Source organism: Salmo trutta, chromosome 25, assembly GCF_901001165.1.
Source record: "Salmo trutta chromosome 25, fSalTru1.1, whole genome shotgun sequence".
Lineage (NCBI taxonomy): Eukaryota > Metazoa > Chordata > Actinopteri > Salmoniformes > Salmonidae > Salmo > Salmo trutta.
The window spans coordinates 3317792-3335945 of record NC_042981.1 but is presented as its reverse complement, the minus strand read 5'-3'; the positions used below and the strand labels follow the sequence as shown (position 1 = coordinate 3335945).

Below are 18154 nucleotides of genomic sequence, written 5' to 3'. Positions count from 1 at the left end.
GCAGAGGGAGGAGGAGAGGAGATGGAGGAGAGGAGGAGAGGAGATGGAGGAGGAGGAAAGGAGAGGAGATGGAGGAGGAGGAGGAGGAGAGGGAGGAGGAGGAGGAGGAGAGGAGAGGAGAGGAGAGGAGAGGAGAGGAGAGGAGAGGAGAGGAGAGGAGATGGAGGAGGAGGAAAGGAGGAGAGGGAGGAGGAGAGGAGAAGAGGGAGGAGGAGAGGAGGAGGTGGAGATGGAGAGGAGGAAAGGAGGAGAGGGAGGAGGAGAGGGAGGAGGAGAAGAGAGGAGGAAAGGAGGAGAGGAGATGGAAGAGGAGAGGAGGAGAGGAAATGAGGAAAGGAGACGGAGAGGAGGAGAGGGAGGAGGAGGAGGGGAAGAGAGGAGGCGAGGAATGATGTGAGTGGTTAAGCGTGCGTGTTTGTGTGTGTATGTGTGAGCTTGAGAGTGTGTTAACTGTCTGTCAGTCTGTGCCACTCACCAGTCCCCAGTCTCCAACGTGCCAGCTCACGGGCAGTAGGCATGCGGGCATGGAGCAGGGCTGGGTGGCTACGGGGCGGAGTGAGGCGGAGCAGGACGTGTCTGCTAACTGGACTGATGCTTCTCCTACACACATCACCTCTCTGGACTGATCCCCTGTCCCACATGTTACTGAACACTGCAGAGTAACACACCACAGTCAGACTGAACACTGCAGAGAACCAGTCAGACTGAACACTGCAGAGAACCAGTCAGACTGAACACTGCAGAGAACCAGTCAGACTGAACACTGCAGAGAACCAGTCAGACTGAACACTGCAGAGAACCAGTTAGACTGAACACTGCAGAGAACCAGTCAGACTGAACACTGCAGAGAACCAGTCAGACTGAACACTGCAGAGAACCAGTCAGACTGAACACTGCAGAGAACCAGTCAGACTGAACACTGCAGAGAACCAGTCAGACTGAACACTGCAGAGAACCAGTTAGACTGAACACTGCAGAGAACCAGTTAGACTGAACACTGCAGAGAACCAGTCAGACTGAACACTGCAGAGAACCAGTCAGACTGAACACTGCAGAGAACCAGTTAGACTGAACACTGCAGAGAACCAGTTGGACTGAACACTGCAGAGAACCAGTTAGACTGAACACTGCAGAGAACCAGTCAAGTAAATTGACTGAATTGGATTAGATTAGATTGGATTAGATTAAATTGGGTTAGATTGGATTGGATTACATTGGATTAGATTAGATCAGATCAAATTGGATTAGATTGGATTAAATTAACTGGGTTAGATTGGATTGGATTAGATGAGATTGGATTAGATGAGATTGGATTCAATTTGATTAGAGTCATCACTTATTGTCTGTTCGTCAAATAAATGTATGTGCTTTATGTACAGAAAATGCAAAGAGAGACATACAAACAATTCATGAATACGATAGTTTAAGGAATTCACTCCAACCATGGTGACAATCTACGTATGACTCTTTCATTAGTCAACCCCCGTCGCCCTGCTGCTGCTCAGCTTCAGTACCTACCAAGCTCCAGGCAGAGGCTCTCCAGGAGGCACACTGCTGCATGTTACAGGCCTGCAGGGTGAGCGGGACTAGAGTGTAGGCTGCACAGACGCTGTCCTCCACCACACGGGGCCCTGATGCATCATGGGAGACACACTGCACGCTGCGCATCTGGGTTCCACCGCCGCACGACACTGAGCACGCATTCCACTCACCTGTTGTCCAGCTAACAGGAAGTAAAGAGAGACAGGAGGTAACGTTTTGATGTTACTTTGCCCTGAGACATGGCTGTAAACTCCTATGGCAGGGCGTCAAACTCAATTCATGGAGGGCTCAGTGTCACCTGGTTGTCTAGGTCTTCATTAATGAGTTAGGAACTTCCTTCACCTGGTTGTCAAGGTCTTCATTAATGAATTAGGAACTTCCTTCACCTGGTTGTCAAGGTCTTCATTAATGAGTTAGGAACATCCTTCACCTGGTTGTCTAGGTCTTCATTAATGAGTTAGGAACATCCTTCACCTGGTTGTCTAGGTCTTCATTAATGAGTTAGGAACTTCCTTCACCTGGTTGTCAAGGTCTTCATTAATGAGTTAGGAACATCCTTCACCTGGTTGTCTAGGTCTTCATTAATGAGTTAGGAACATCCTTCACCTGGTTGTCTAGGTCTTCATTAATGAATTAGGAACTTCCTTCACCTGGTTGTCTAGGTCTTCATTGGACACAAATGGAAAGGATAAAACAACAACCAGCAGCCACTCTGCCGTCCAGGAAGTGAGTTTGACAGCCCTGTCCAATGGCGTGTCTCTGAATGTACAAACATGTCTGAGGGTTAGAAGCTATTCTATTCTTGGTCAGACTCAGTACTGTAGCCACAAAACCCTCCACCTGCAGCTACCCACACCACACACCCAGGCCCCTCCACCCGCAGCTACCCACACCACAGACCCAGGCCCCTCCACCTGCAGCTACCCACACCACACACCCAGGCCCCTCCACCTCCAGCTACCCACACCACACACCCAGGCCCCTCCACCTACAGCTACCCACGCACACCACAGACCCAGGCCCCTCCACCCACAGCTACCCACGCACACCACAGTCCCAGGCCCCTCCACCCACAGCTACCCACACCACAGACCCAGGCCCCTCCACCCGCAGCTACCCACACCACAGACCCAGGCCCCTCCACCTACAGCTACCCACCCACACCACAGACCCAAGCCCCTCCACCCGCAGCTACCCACACCACAGACCCAGGCCCCTCCACCCGCAGCTACCCACACCACAGACCCAGGCCCCTCCACCCGCAGCTACCCCCACCACAGACCCAGGCCCCTCCACCTGCAGCAACCCACACCACTGTCCCTCCACCCGCAGCTACCCACACCACAGACACTCCACCCGCAGCTACCCACCCACACCATAGACCCAGGCCCCTCCACCCACAGCTACCCACACCACAGACCCAGGCCCCTCCACCCGCAGCTACCCACACCACAGACCCTCCACCTGCAGCTACCCACACCACAAACCCAGGCCCCTCCACCTGCAGCTATCCACACACACCACAGTCATAAGCTGATGCTACAAACCTCAAAGCAAGCAACTAACCAGGAGGGCTATTCCAGGTTATTTCCCCTCACTGGTTAGTCTAGATTTTAACACACTAAAGTCCACAAGCAGTGTTGAGTACACATAAAACAGACATTTAGCTAACAGAGGTCTCCTGTGACTTTTCATATACATAGCAACATATTGCCCTTAGACACTGGTACTGTACTGGGGTTAATACTGATATATACACACTAGTACTGGGTTAATACTGATATATACACACTAGTACTGTACTGGGGTTAATACTGATATATACACACACTAGTAATGTACTGGGGTTAATACTGATATATACACACTAGTACTGTACAGGGGTTAATACTGATATATACACAACTACAGTACTTTCGGAAAGTATTCATACCCCTTGACTTTTTGCAAATGTTCTTGTGTTACAGCCAAAAATGTAAATTGATTTCTCACCTGTCTACACACAATACCCCATAATCATGCACATAAGTATTCACACCAGTCAATACATGTTAGAAATCACCTGTCAGCGATTACAGCTGTGAGTCTTTCTGGGTAAGTCTCTAGGAGATTTTCACACCTGGATTGTACAATATTTGCACATGATTATTTTGTAAAAGATCTGTCAAGTTGGTTGTTAATCCATGCCACAAAGCCATTTTCAAGTCCAAACTGTAACTAGGCCACTCAGGAACATTCAATTCAGTGTATATTTGACCTTGTGTTTTAGGTTATTGTCCTGCTGAAAGGTGAATTTGTCTCCCAGTTTCTGTTGGAAAGCAGACTGAGCCAGGTTTACCTCTAGACCTATACCTGTGCTTAGCTCTATTCCATTTATTTTTATCCTAAAAAACCTCCCCAGTCTTTAACAATAACAATCATACCCATAACATGATGCAGACACCACCATGCTTGAAAATATGAAAAGTGGTACTCAGTGATGTGTTGGATTTGCCCCAAACATAACATTTTGTATTCAGGACATAAAGTGAATTTCTTTGCCACATTTTTTTCAGTTTTACTTTAGTGCCTTGTTGCAAACAGGATGCATGTTTTGGAATATTTTGTATCTATACAGGCTTCCTTCTTTTCACTCTGTCAATTAGTTTAGTATTGTGGAGTAACTACAATGTTGTTGATCCATCCTCAGTTTTCTCCTATCACAGCCATTCAAATCTGTAACTGTTTTAAAGTCACCATTGGCCTCATGTTGAAATCTCTGAGCAGTTTCCTTCCTCTCCGGCAATTGAGTTAGGAAGGACGTCTGTATCTTTGTAGTGACTGGGTGTTTTGATACACCATCCAAAGTGTAATTAATAACTTCAACATGCTCAAAGGGATATTCAATGTCTGCTTTTTTATTTTTACATATCTACCAATAGGTGCCCTTCTTTGCAAGGCGTTGAAAAACCTCCCTGGTCTTTGTGGTTGAATCTGTGTTTGAAATTCACTGCTCGACTGAGGGACCTTACAGATAATTGTATGTGTGGGGTACAGAGATGAGGTAGTCATTAAAAAATCATGATAAACACTATTATTCCACACAGAGTGAGTCCATGCAACTTATTATGTTACTTGTTAAGCAAATATTTTCTCCTGAACTTATTTAGGCTTGACTTAACAAAAGGGTTGAATATTTATTGACTCAAGACATTTCAGCTTTTCATTTTGAATTATTTTGTAAACATTTCTAAAAACCTAATTCAACTTGGACATTATGGGGTATTGTGGGTAGGCCAGTGACACAAACTCTCAATTTAATCCATTTCAATTCAGTAACAACAAAATATGGAAAAAGTCTAAGGGTATGAACACTTTCTGAAGACCAAACACCCAGACATACTGATACACAGTTGAAGTCGGAAGTTTACACACACTTAGGTTGGAGTTATTAAAACTAGTTTTTCAACCACTCCCCAAATTTCTTGTTAACAAACTATAGTTTTGGCAAGTCGGTTAGGACATCTACTTTGTGCATGACACAAGTCATTTTTCCAACAATTGTTTACAGAAAGATTATTTCACTTATAATTCACTGTATCACAATTCCAGTGGGTCAGAAGTTTACATACACTAAGTTGACTGTGCCTTTAAACAGCTTGGAAAATTCCAGAAAATTATGTCATGGCTTTAGAAACTTCTGATAGGCTAATTGACATCATTTGAGTCAATAGGAGGTGTACCTGTGGATGTATTTCAAGGCCTACCTTCAAACTCAGTGCCTCTTTGCTTGACATCATGGGAAAATCAAAAGAAATCAGCCAAGACCTCAGAAAAACAATTGGAGACCTCCACAAGTTTGGTTCTTCCTTGGGAGCAATTTCCAAACGCCTGAAGGTACCACGTACATCTGTACAAACAATAGTACGCAAGTATAAACACCATGGGACCACGCAGCCGGCATACCGCTCAGGAAGGAGACGCGTTCTGTCTCCTAGAGATTAACGTACTTTGGCGCGAAAAGTGCTAATAAATCCCAGAACAACAGCAAAGGATCTTGTGAAGATGCTGAAGGAAACAGGTACAAAAATATCTATATCCACAGTAAAACGAGTCCTATCTCAACATAACCTGAAAGGCCGCTCAGCAAGGAAAAAGCCACTGCTCCAAAACCGCCATAAAAAAGCCAGACTACAGTTTGCAACTGCAAATGGGGACAAATATCATACTTTTTGGAGAAATGTCCTCTGGTCTGATGAAACAAAAATAGAACTGTTTGGCCACAATGACCATCGTTATGTTTGGAGGAAAAAGGGGGAGGCTTGTAAGTCGAAGAACATCATCCCAACCGTGAAGCACGGGGGTGGCAGCATCATGTTGTGGGGGTGCTTTGCTGCAGGAGGGACTGGTGCACTTCACAAACTAGATGGCATCATGAGGAAGTAAAATTATGTGGATATTTTGAAGCAACATCTCAAGACATCAGTCAGGAAGTTAAAGCTTGGTCGCAAATGGGTCTTCCAAATGGACAATGGACCCCAAGCATACTTCCAAAGTTGTGGCAAAATGGCTTAAGGACAACAAAGTCAAGGTATTGGAGTGACCATCACAAAGCCCTGACCTCAATCCTATAGAAAATGTGTGGGCAGAACTGAAAAAGCGTGTGCGAGCAAGGAGGCCTACAAACCTGACTCAGTTATACCAGCTCTGTCAGTAGGAATGGGACAAAATTCACCCGACTTATTGTGGGAAGCTTGTGGAAGGCTACCCGAAACGTTTGACCCAAGTTAAACAATTTAAAGGCAATGCTACCAAATACTAATTGAGTGTATGTAAACTTCTGACCCACTGGGAATGTGATGAAAGAAATAAAAGCTGAAATAAATAATTCTCTCAACTATTATTCTGACATTTCACATTGTTAAAATAAAAGTGGTGATCCTAACTGACCTAAGACAGGGAATTTTTTACTAGGATTAAATGTTAGGAATTGTGAAAAACTGAGTTTAAATGTATTTGGCTAAGGTGTATGTAAACTTCCGACTTCAACTGTATAGACCAGACCACCATGCTGATATATATACCAGACCACCATGTGAAGGAGATGGGAGGAGGAGGAGAAAGAGTTTAGATCTCTGAGCTGGCTGCAGGAGGAGGAGGAGAAGAGGTGAACGAGGAGGGAGGAGAGGTGAACGAGGAGGGGGAGGAGAAGGAGAAAGAGTCTCTGAGCTGGATAGTTGCCCCCTCACCCAACATGGAGAACAGGCTTCAAAACTGAACACAGACTGAGACAGACACTCCTACTGAACTCAAACACATACCAGGGAGAAGTGCTGCGCTGTAGCTCTGTGTGTTAGATGTGTACAGGCTTTCTTTGACCTTTTAGGTTAGCATTACAGGTTAGCATTACATGCCCTTAGTGAATGATGTGTCTATAATATCCAGGTTAGCATTACATGCCTATAGTGAATGATGTAGTAAATTAAATATATTGAATCTTTGGCCTATTTGACCTAGTGTATATGAAGACATGATCTCATATACGCACTAACTGTAAATCTCTCTGGATAAGAGTGTCTTCTAAATGACTAACTGTATAAATATATATCCCCTGTGTTTGAGCTCTGGGGATCAGCGGGGCCACCGTAGGCCCTGGGTTACCTGTACACATATGTTCTGGGGCTTTCAGAGGGCATCCACGCATTTGGCTGATACAGGTACGCCATCCTTTATGAACAGGGACAACAACATCACCCACAACAGTGAGACCTGGGGTGTATTCATTAGTGCACATCGTAGCATACCGCAGCAAAATGTTTCGTAACGGAAAAAAGATTTTCAACAAAAACAAGAGTTTATTTTGGACAAATTCAGGTAGGTCCTGCCCTGTTTCGTTACGTTTGCTTCTGTTTGCTTCAATTTAGTTTCTAGTGAATAGACCCCAGACAGCTAGCAGCCCAGCCAGACAGCTAGGAGTCCAGCCAGACAGCTAGGAGCCCAGCCAGACAGCTAGGAGACCAGCCAGACAGCTAGGAGTCCAGCCAGACAGCTAGGAGACAGCTAGGAGTCCAGCCAGACAGCTAGGAGCCCAGCCAGACAGCTAGGAGTCCAGCCAGACAGCTAGGAGTCCAGCCAGACAGCTAGGAGTCCAGCCAGACAACTAGGAGTCCAGCCAGACAGCTAGGAGTCCAGCCAGACAACTAGGAGTCCAGCCAGACAGCTAGGAGTCCAGCCAGACAGCTAGGAGAAAGCTAGGAGTCCAGCCAGACAGCTAGGAGACAGCTAGGAGTCCAGCCAGACAGCTAGGAGTCCAGCCAGACAGCTAGGAGACAGCTAGGAATCCAGCCAGACAGCTAGGAGACAGCTAGGAGTCCAGCCAGACAGCTAGGAGACAGCTAGGAGTCCAGCCAGACAGCTAGGAGACAGCTAGGAGTCCAGCCAGACAGCTAGGAGACAGCTAGGAGTCCAGCCAGACAGCTAGGAGACAGCTAGGAGCCCAGCCAGACAGCTAGGAGCCCAGCCAGACAGCTAGGAGCCCAGCCAGACAGCTAGGAGACAGCTAGGAGTCCAGCCAGACAGCTAGGAGCCTTAGCCAGACAGCTAGGAGACAGCTAGGAGCCCAGCCAGACAGCTAGGAGCCCAGCCAGACTGCTAGGAGACAGCTAGGAGCCCAGCCAGACAGCTAGGAGACAGCTAGGAGTCCAGCCAGACAGCTAGGAGTCCAGCCAGACAGCTAGGAATCCAGCCAGACAGCTAGGAGTCCAGCCAGACAGCTAGGAGCCCAGCCAGACAGCTAGGAGACAGCTAGGAGCCCAGCCAGACAGCTAGGAGTCCAGCCAGACAGCTAGGAGTCCAGCCAGACAGCTAGGAGTCCAGCCAGACAGCTAGGAGACAGCTAGGAGCCCAGCCAGACAGCTAGGAGTCCAGCCAGACAGCTAGGAGTCCAGCCAGACAGCTAGGAGACAGCTAGGAGTCCAGCCAGACAGCTAGGAGTCCAGCCAGACAGCTAGGAGTCCAGCCAGACAGCTAGGAGACAGCTAGGAATCCAGCCAGACAGCTAGGAGACAGCTAGGAGTCCAGCCAAACAGCTAGGAAACAGCTAGGAGTCCAGCCAGACAGCTAGGAGACAGCTAGGAGTCCAGCAAGACAGCTAGGAGACAGCTAGGAGCCCAGCCAGACAGCTAGGAGCCCAGCCAGACAGCTAGGAGCCCAGCCAGACAGCTAGGAGCCCAGCCAGACAGCTAGGAGACAGCTAGGAGTCCAGCCAGACAGCTAGGAGCCTTAGCCAGACAGCTAGGAGACAGCTAGGAGCCCAGCCAGACAGCTAGGAGCCCAGCCAGACAGCTAGGAGACAGCTAGGAGCCCAGCCAGACAGCTAGGAGCCCAGCCAGACAGCTAGGAGACAGCTAGGAGCCCAGCCAGACAGCTAGGAGACAGCTAGGAGCCCAGCCAGACAGCTAGGAGACAGCTAGGAGCCCAGCCAGACAGCTAGGAGCCCAGCCAGACAGCTAGGAGACAGCTAGGAGTCCAGCCAGACAGCTAGGAGACAGCTAGGAGCCCAGCCAGACAGCTCCCGCATGGACTCACACACTACTGAACCCAGATCAGTCATAACAAGGTATCATTGTACTCCTCCATAAGCCTTTTCACACCGCATTGTCCTTAGCCCCAGGCTAAGACTGGCTCTGTGCTGGCTTATCCCGTAATCACACACACATTTGTTAACTATGTACTAAGTTTTGCAGCTTTTGATGCACTGACTGTAAATAACTAACCATTTACTTGAAAAGTCTCTTGTTGATTTCCCAAAAGGAGTTATTGTGATACGTAGCCCTCACTAGTGGCCGGCTGACTCACCGACGGGTCTGAGGGCACGTCTGAGGGTTGCAGGTGCGGTTTGTGAGGGGGCGTGGCAGGGCGGTGCACAGGTAGTCTGGGTAGGCCTCGTTATCGATGGCACAGAACACCAGACGGGACTGGTAGCCTGGTGGAGGAAGGAAAAGGGGAACAGAAGGTGGAAAGTCAAGGAGGAGGAAGAAGGACCAAATCAAGATAGGTCAGAAACATCATGTAAGCAAAAAGACTCCAGTGACATTGGATTAAAGTAAGGTGACAGATTAAAATAAGGTGACATTAGATTAAAGTAAAGTGACATTAGATTAAAGTAAAGTGACATTAGATTAAAGTAAAGTGACATTAGATTAAAGTAAAGTGACATTAGATTAAAGTAAAGTGACATTAGATTAAAGTAAAGTGACATTAGATTAAAGTAAGGTGACATTAGATTAAAGTAAAGTGACATTAGATTAAAGTAAAGTGACATTAGATTAAAGTAAAGTGACATTAGATTAAAGTAAAGTGACATTAGATTAAAGTAGAGTGACATTAGATTAAAGTAAAGTGACATTTTAAAGTAAAGTGACATTAGATTAAAGTAAAGTGACATTAGATTAAAGTAGAGTGACATTAGATTAAAGTAAAGTGACATTAGATTAAAGTAAAGTGACATTAGATTAAAGTAAAGTGACATTAGATTAAAGTAAGGTGACATTAGATTAAAGTAAAGTGACATTAGATTAAAATAAAGTGACATTAGATTAAAGTAAGGTGACAGATTAAAGTAAAGTGACATTAGATTAAAGTAGAGTGACATTAGATTAAAGTAAAGTGACATTAGATTAAAATAAAGTGACATTAGATTAAAGTAAGGTGTTAGATTAAAGTAAGGTGACATTAGATTAAAGTAAAGTGACATTAGATTAAAGTAAAGTGACATTAGATTAAAGTAAAGTGACATTAGATTAAAGTAAAGTGACATTAGATTAAAGTAAAGTGACATTAGATTAAAGTAAAGTGACATTAGATTAAAGTAAAGTGACATTAGATTAAAGTAAAGTGACATTAGATTAAAGTAAAGTGACATTAGATTAAAGTAAGGTGACATTGGATTAAAGTAAAAAGGGACTAGGGTTGCAAAATTTCAATACATTTCCCCAAAATCCTGCTTGGAAGATTCCGGAATTTCCTGCTTATTCCCTCCTGATTCCGGAATTCTTTCAAATGTAATTTCTGAAAAAAATTAGGAAGTTGGGGAAAGTAACCAAAATATTGCAACCTCAGAAGGACACGTACCTGATCCACACTCTCTGCTGCAGCTAGACCAGGATCCGAAGCTCCAGTAATACCCCTCTCTGGAGCGACCGTTAGGCAGGTAGTATTCATAATCTACTCCCTGGTTATGCTCCTGGATGATCAACTGAAGGGGGGGAGAGAGAGAGAGACAGAGAAATAGATCAAAACCTCTGCCTTTATTTCATTTTACCGAGCACACAGACAGACAGACAGACAGACAGACAGACAGACAGACAGACAGACAGACAGACAGACAGACAGACAGACAGACAGACAGACAGACAGACAGACAGACAGACAGACAGACAGACAGACAGACAGACAGACAGACAGACACAGACAGGTCATCAGAGGATATCTGGGGTCTTTTTCAACACTGGTATGTTTGATGAAAGATTACAGTTACTATCAGAAGGCCATCATCTGGACATCTTTGATGACCGTAGGAGTTGGCAAGACAGCACAACAGACCTGAGACCAGACTACAACAGACCACAACAGACCTGGGACCAGACTACAACAGACCACAACAGACCTGCGATCAGACTACAACAGACCACAACAGACCTGGGACCAGACTACACCAGACCACAACAGACCTGGGACCAGACTACAACAGACCACAACAGACCTGGGACCAGACTACAACAGACCTGGGACCAGACTACAACAGACCTGGGACCAGACTACAACAGACCACAACAGACCTGGGACCAGACTACAACAGACCACAACAGACCTGGGACCAGACTACAACAGACCACAACAGACCTGGGACCAGACTACAACAGACCACAACAGACCTGGGACCAGACTACAACAGACCACAACAGACCTGGGACCAGACTACAACAGACCTGGGACCAGACTACAACAGACCTGGGACCAGACTATAACAGACCTGGGACCAGACTACAACAGACCTGGGACCAGACTACAACAGACCTGGGACCAGACTACAACAGACCTGGGACCAGACTACAACAGACCTGGGACCAGACTACAACAGACCTGGGACCAGACTACAACAGACCTGGGACCAGACTACAACAGACCTGAGACCAGACTACAACAGACCTGAAACCAGACTACAACAGACCTGAGACCAGACTACAACAGACCACAACAGACCTGGGACCAGACTACAACAGACCTGAGACCAGACTACAACAGACCTGGGACCAGACTACAACAGACCACAACAGACCTGGGACCAGACTACAACAGACCACAACAGACCTGGGACCAGACTACAACAGACCACAACAGACCTGGGACCAGACTACAACAGACCTGGGACCAGACTACAACAGACCTGGGACCAGACTATAACAGACCTGGGACCAGACTACAACAGACCTGGGACCAGACTACAACAGACCTGGGACCAGACTACAACAGACCTGGGACCAGACTACAACAGACCACAACAGACCTGGGACCAGACTACAACAGACCTGGGACCAGACTACAACAGACCTGAGACCAGACTACAACAGACCTGAGACCAGACTACAACAGACCTGAGACCAGACTACATCAGACCCACAACAGACCTGGGGCCAGACTACAACAGACCTGAGACCAGACTACAACAGACCTGGGACCAGACTACAACAGACCACAACAGACCTGGGACCAGACTACAACAGACCACAACAGACCTGGGACCAGACTACAACAGACCTGGGACCAGACTACAACAGACCTGGGACCAGACCACAACAGACCTGAGACCAGACCACAACAGACCTGAGACCAGACCACAACAGACCTGAGACCAGACCACAACAGACCTGGGGACCAGACCACAACAGACCTGGGACCAGACTACAACAGACCTGGGACCAGACTACAACAGACCACAACAGACCTGGGACCAGACTACAACAGACCTGGGACCAGACTACAACAGACCTGAGACCAGACTACAACAGACCTGGGACCAGACTACAACAGACCTGGGACCAGACTACAACAGACCTGGGACCAGACTACAACAGACCTGGGACCAGACTACATCTTTGGGGGTCTGTTTGATGATAGATGACTCTTACTGCCACTGATTTGGCAGTAATTTAGAGGCTATTATGAAGGTTTTACTTGCAATGATGGTGATGGTATGGAATTGTTTTACCTACTTTAACTGAATGCCTTAGTTTTGATTCACTCTGGCTAAGTGCGTCTGCTCAAGAACTAAGGGGCAGTTTCCCCAAACACAGATTAAGTCTTGTCCTAGACTAAAGCATGGAGATCTGCGTTCCGGGAAACTGCCCGTATATGACTAAAATGCCAAATGAAAAGGTACTTTAAAACACATGACATAAACCCCAATGTTTCAGGTCTATAACAGCTGAGGAGGTAGTTGTGTGACTCTGACCTCTTTTTTATTTTGTGATATTTATTTTTTCATAATAATTGTCAGAAAACATACATACAAAATGAAGTTACAACCTCCCCCGAACCTAATCCCACCCAAGGACCTAAAGGATCAACTGACTAAAGGACCAACTGACTAAAGGATCAACTGACTAAAGGACCTAAAGGATCAACTGACTAAAGGACCTAAAGGATCAACTGTCTAAAGGACCTAAAGGATCAACTGTCTAAAGGACCTAAAGGACCAACTGTCTAAAGGACCTAAAGGATCAACTGTCTAAAGGACCTAAAGGATCAACTGATTCCTCTGACCTCTATGACCAGTGGCTCGGTGGTGGGTCCACGACCGATGATGGTCTCAGGAGTCATCTCTCCCTCAGCCCCTCTCTGGTAGTATAGCATGGTGCCAGCTACTGGAGCGGCCCTGGAGAACTCAATCACCCAGTGGCCGTTCAGGTAGTACTCGCCACGCAGGTTCTTAATGGCTGGTGAAACAGACACAGACAGACAGAGACAAAGACAGGCAGACACAGACAGAGACGGGTAGAGACAGGCAGAGATAGGCAGAGACAGAGACAGGCAGAGACAGAGACAGGCAGAGACAAAGACGGGCAGACAGACAGAGACGGGCAGACAGACAGAGACGGGCAGAGACACAGACAGAGACACAGACAGACAGAGACAGACAGAGACACAGACAGACAGAGACAGGCAGAGACACAGACAGACAGAGACACAGACAGACATAAGACACACACACAGTAGAGTCAGAGTTCAGAGTCACAGATCATTAGAGACAGAAGGACTAGAGTTCAGAGTCACAGATCATTACACTACCATAGAACACAGCTTTTCTGGTACAACTGTCCTATTGCCATCTCATGTCCTGTCATCTCTAGCCCAGTCATCCGGTTATCTAGGTAGTTAAAGACTCACTTAGGTAGTTAAAGACTCACTTAGGTAGTTAAAGACTCACCCGGGCGGTTAGGGACTCACCCGGGCGGTTAGGGACTCACCCGGGCAGTTAGGGACTCACCCGGGCAGTTAGGGACTCACCCGGGCAGTTAGGGACTCACCCAGGTAATTACGAGTGGCAACAGTCTCTCTGATGTGGATGGAGGTGGCTCCCACAGGGATGATAAACATCTGGTTATACCCTGGGAGGGAGGAGAACAGGAGAGATAGAACAGCTGGTTATAGTCTGGGAGGGAGGAGAACAGGAGAGATAGAACAGCTGGTTATAGTCTGGGAGGGAGGGGAACAGGAGAGATAGAACAGCTGGTTATAGTCTGGGAGGGAGGAGAACAGGAGAGATAGAACAGCTGGTTATAGTCTGGGAGGGAGGAGAACAGGAGAGATAGAACAGCTGGTTATAGTCTGGGAGGGAGGAGAACAGGAGAGATAGAACAGCTGGTTATACCCTGGGAGGGAGGGGAACAGGAGAGATAGAACAGCTGGTTATAGTCTGGGAGGGAGGAGAACAGGAGAGATAGAACAGCTGGTTATAGTCTGGGAGGGAGGAGAACAGGAGAGAGTGGGCTGTAACAGGAGCTCGATCCATGGATCCTGGGGTGAAGAGGTCAGAGAACTGTACCTTTGGGCAGGTTGTTCATGTTGAAGGTGCTCCTGACGGGGTAGCAGGACTGTCCGTTCCCCCCACACTGCAGACAGGGGTCATCCTGCTGGGGGGATTCCAGCATGTTGTCACAGCCCAGACGCTACAGGGGGGGATAGGGAGGGAGACAGGGACATGGGTTAGAGCAGGCTTCTCCGACCCAGTTCCTGGAGAGATGCCCTCCTGTAGGTTTCAGCTCCAACCCTGTTCCTGGAGAGCTAACCTCCTGTAGGTTTTAGCTCCAACCCTGTTCCTGGAAAGATACTAGGACTGGAAGGAGAGAGAGATACTAGGACTGGAAGGAGAGAGAGATACTAGGTCTGGAAGGAGAGAGAGATACTAGGACTGTAAGGAGAGAGAGAGATACTAGGACTGGAAGGAGAGAGAGAGATACTAGGACTGGAAGGAGAGAGAGATACTAGGACTGGAAGGAGAGAGAGATACTAGGACTGGAAGGAGAGAGAGAGAGATACTAGGACTGGAAGGAGAGAGAGAGAGATACTAGGACTGGAAGGAGAGAGAGATACTAGGACTGGAAGGAGAGAGAGATACTAGGACTGGAAGGAGAGAGAGATACTAGGACTGGAAGGAGAGAGAGATACTAGGAATGGAAGGAGAGAGAGATACAAGGACTGGAAGGAGAGAGAGATACTAGGACTGGAAGGAGAGAGAGAGATACTAGGACTGGAAGGAGAGAGAGAGATACTAGGACTGGAAGGAGAGAGAGATACTAGGACTGGAAGGAGAGAGAGAGATACTAGGACTGGAAGGAGAGAGAGATACTAGGACTGGAAGGAGAGAGATACTAGGACTGGAAGGAGAGAGAGAGATACTAGGACTGGAAGGAGAGAGAGATACTAGGTCTGGAAGGAGAGAGATACTAGGACTGGAAGGAGAGAGAGAGATACTAGGACTGGAAGGAGAGAGAGAGATACTAGGACTGGAAGGAGAGAGAGAGATACTAGGACTGGAAGGAGAGAGAGATACTAGGACTGGAAGGAGAGAGAGATACTAGGACTGGAAGGAGAGAGAGATACTAGGTCTGGAAGGAGAGAGAGATACTAGGACTGGAAGGAGAGAGAGATACTAGGACTGGAAGGAGAGAGAGATACTAGGACTGGAAGGAGAGAGAGATACTAGGTCTGGAAGGAGAGAGAGAGATACTAGGACTGGAAGGAGAGAGAGAGATACTAGGACTGGAAGGAGAGAGAGAGATACTAGGTCTGGAAGGAGAGAGAGATACTAGGACTGGAAGGAGAGAGAGAGATACTAGGACTGGAAGGAGAGAGAGATACTAGGACTGGAAGGAGAGAGAGAGATACTAGGACTGGAAGGAGAGAGAGAGATACTAGGACTGGAAGGAGAGAGAGATACTAGGACTGGAAGGAGAGAGAGAGATACTAGGTCTGGAAGGAGAGAGAGAGATACTAGGTCTGGAAGGAGAGAGAGAGATACTAGGTCTGGAAGGAGAGAGAGAGATACTAGGACTGGAAGGAGAGAGATATACTAGGACTGGAAGGAGAGAGATATAGGACTGGAAGGAGAGAGATACTAGGACTGGAAGGAGAGAGAGATACTAGGACTGGAAGGAGAGAGAGATACTAGTGGACTGGAAGGAGAGAGAGTACTAGGACTGGAAGGGAGAGAGATACTAGGACTGGAAGGAAGAGAGATCTAGACTGAAGGAGAGAGAGATACTAGGACTGGAAGGAGAGAGAGATACTAGGACTGGAAGGAGAGAGAGAAGATACAGGACTGGAAGGGAGAGAGATACTAGGACTGGAAGGAGAGAGAGATACTAGGACTGAAGGAGAGAGATACTAGGACTGGAAGGAGAGAGGGAGATACTAGGTCTGGAAGGAGAGAGAGAGATACTAGGACTGGAAGGAGAGAGAGAGATACTAGGACTGGAAGGAGAGAGATACTAGGACTGGAGGAGAGAGAGAGATACTAGGACTGGAAGGAGAGAGAAACTAGGACTGGAAGGAGAGAGAGATACTAGGTCAGGAAGGAGAGAGAGATACTAGGACTGGAAGGAGAGAGAGATACTAGGACTGGAAGGAGAGAGAGATACTAGGACTGGAAGGAGAGAGAGATACTAGGTCTGGAAGGAGAGAGAGATACTAGGACTGGAAGGAGAGAGAGATACTAGGACTGGAAGGAGAGAGAGATACTAGGACTGGATAGGAGAGAGAGATACTAGGACTGGAAGGAGTGAGGGAGATACTAGGACCTGGAAGGAGAGAGGGAGATACTAGGACTGGAAGGAGAGAGAGATACTAGGTCTGGAAAGGAGAGAGATACTAGGACTGGAAGGAGAGAGAGATACTAGGTCTGGAAGGAGAGAGAGATACTAGGACTGGAAGGAGAGAGAGATACTAGGACTGGAAGGAGAGAGAGATACTAGGACTGGAAGGAGAGAGATACTAGGACTGGAAGGAGAGAGATACTAGGACTGGAAGGAGAGAGATACTAGGACTGGAAGGAGAGAGGGAGATACTAGGACTGGAAGGAGAGAGAGAGAGATACTAGGACTGGAAGGAGAGAGAGAGATACTAGGACTGGAAGGAGAGAGAGAGAGATACTAGGACTGGAAGGAGAGAGAGATATACTAGGACTGGAAGGAGAGAGAGATACTAGACTGGAAGGAGAGCGAGATACTAGGTCTGTAAGAGAGAGAGAGATACTAGGACTGTAAGGAGAGAGAGAGATACTAGGACTGGAAGGAGAGAGAGAGATACTAGGACTGGAAGGAGAGAGAGATACTAGGACTGTAAGGAGAGAGAGAGATACTAGGACTGGAAGGAGAGAGAGAGATACTAGGACTGGAAGGAGAGAGAGAGAGATACTAGGACTGGAAGGAGAGAGAGAGAGATACTAGGACTATAAGAAGAGAGAGAGAGATACTAGGACTGGAAGGAGAGAGAGAGATATACTAGGACTGGAAGGAGAGAGATACTAGGACTGGAAGGAGAGAGATACTAGGACTGGAAGGAGAGAGATACTAGGACTGGAAGGAGAGAGAGAGATACTAGGACTGGAAGGAGAGAGAGATACTAGGACTGGAAGGAGAGAGATACTAGGACTGGAAGGAGAGAGAGACACTAGGACTGGAAGGAGAGAGATACTAGGACTGGAAGGAGAGAGAGAGATACTAGGACTGGAAGGAGAGAGAGATACTAGGACTGGAAGGAGAGAGAGATACTAGGACTGGAAGGAGAGAGAGATACTAGGACTGGAAGGAGAGAGAGATACTAGGACTGGAAGGAGAGAGAGAGATACTAGGACTGGAAGGAGAGAGAGATACTAGGACTGGAAGGAGAGAGAGATACTAGGTCTGGAAGGAGAGAGATACTAGGACTGGAAGGAGAGAGAGATACTAGGACTGGAAGGAGAGAGAGATACTAGGTCTGGAAGGAGAGAGAGAGATACTAGGTCTGGAAGGAGAGAGAGAGATACTAGGACTGGAAGGAGAGAGAGAGATACTAGGACTGGAAGGAGAGAGAG

At 47.3% G+C, this 18154-nt stretch overlaps 1 protein-coding gene across 2 annotated transcripts in view; it reads right to left on the bottom strand.

Moving 5' to 3' along the window:
* LOC115161852 (papilin) overlaps positions 1 to 18154 on the bottom strand; it is a 64284-nt gene that overhangs the window by 8934 nt on the left and 37196 nt on the right. Inside the window, exons 7-14 of one of the 2 annotated variants that reach the window (XM_029712668.1) lie at positions 14627 to 14750; positions 14109 to 14189; positions 13345 to 13517; positions 10654 to 10777; positions 9379 to 9505; positions 7183 to 7248; positions 1519 to 1723; positions 476 to 652 (exon numbers count right to left, since the gene is read on the bottom strand). In XM_029712668.1, coding sequence (XP_029568528.1) covers positions 476 to 652; positions 1519 to 1723; positions 7183 to 7248; positions 9379 to 9505; positions 10654 to 10777; positions 13345 to 13517; positions 14109 to 14189; positions 14627 to 14750 — 1077 coding nt within the window. The remainder of the gene's footprint in view (positions 1 to 475; positions 653 to 1518; positions 1724 to 7182; positions 7249 to 9378; positions 9506 to 10653; positions 10778 to 13344; positions 13518 to 14108; positions 14190 to 14626; positions 14751 to 18154) is intronic. The other variant, XM_029712669.1, reaches the window with a different exon arrangement.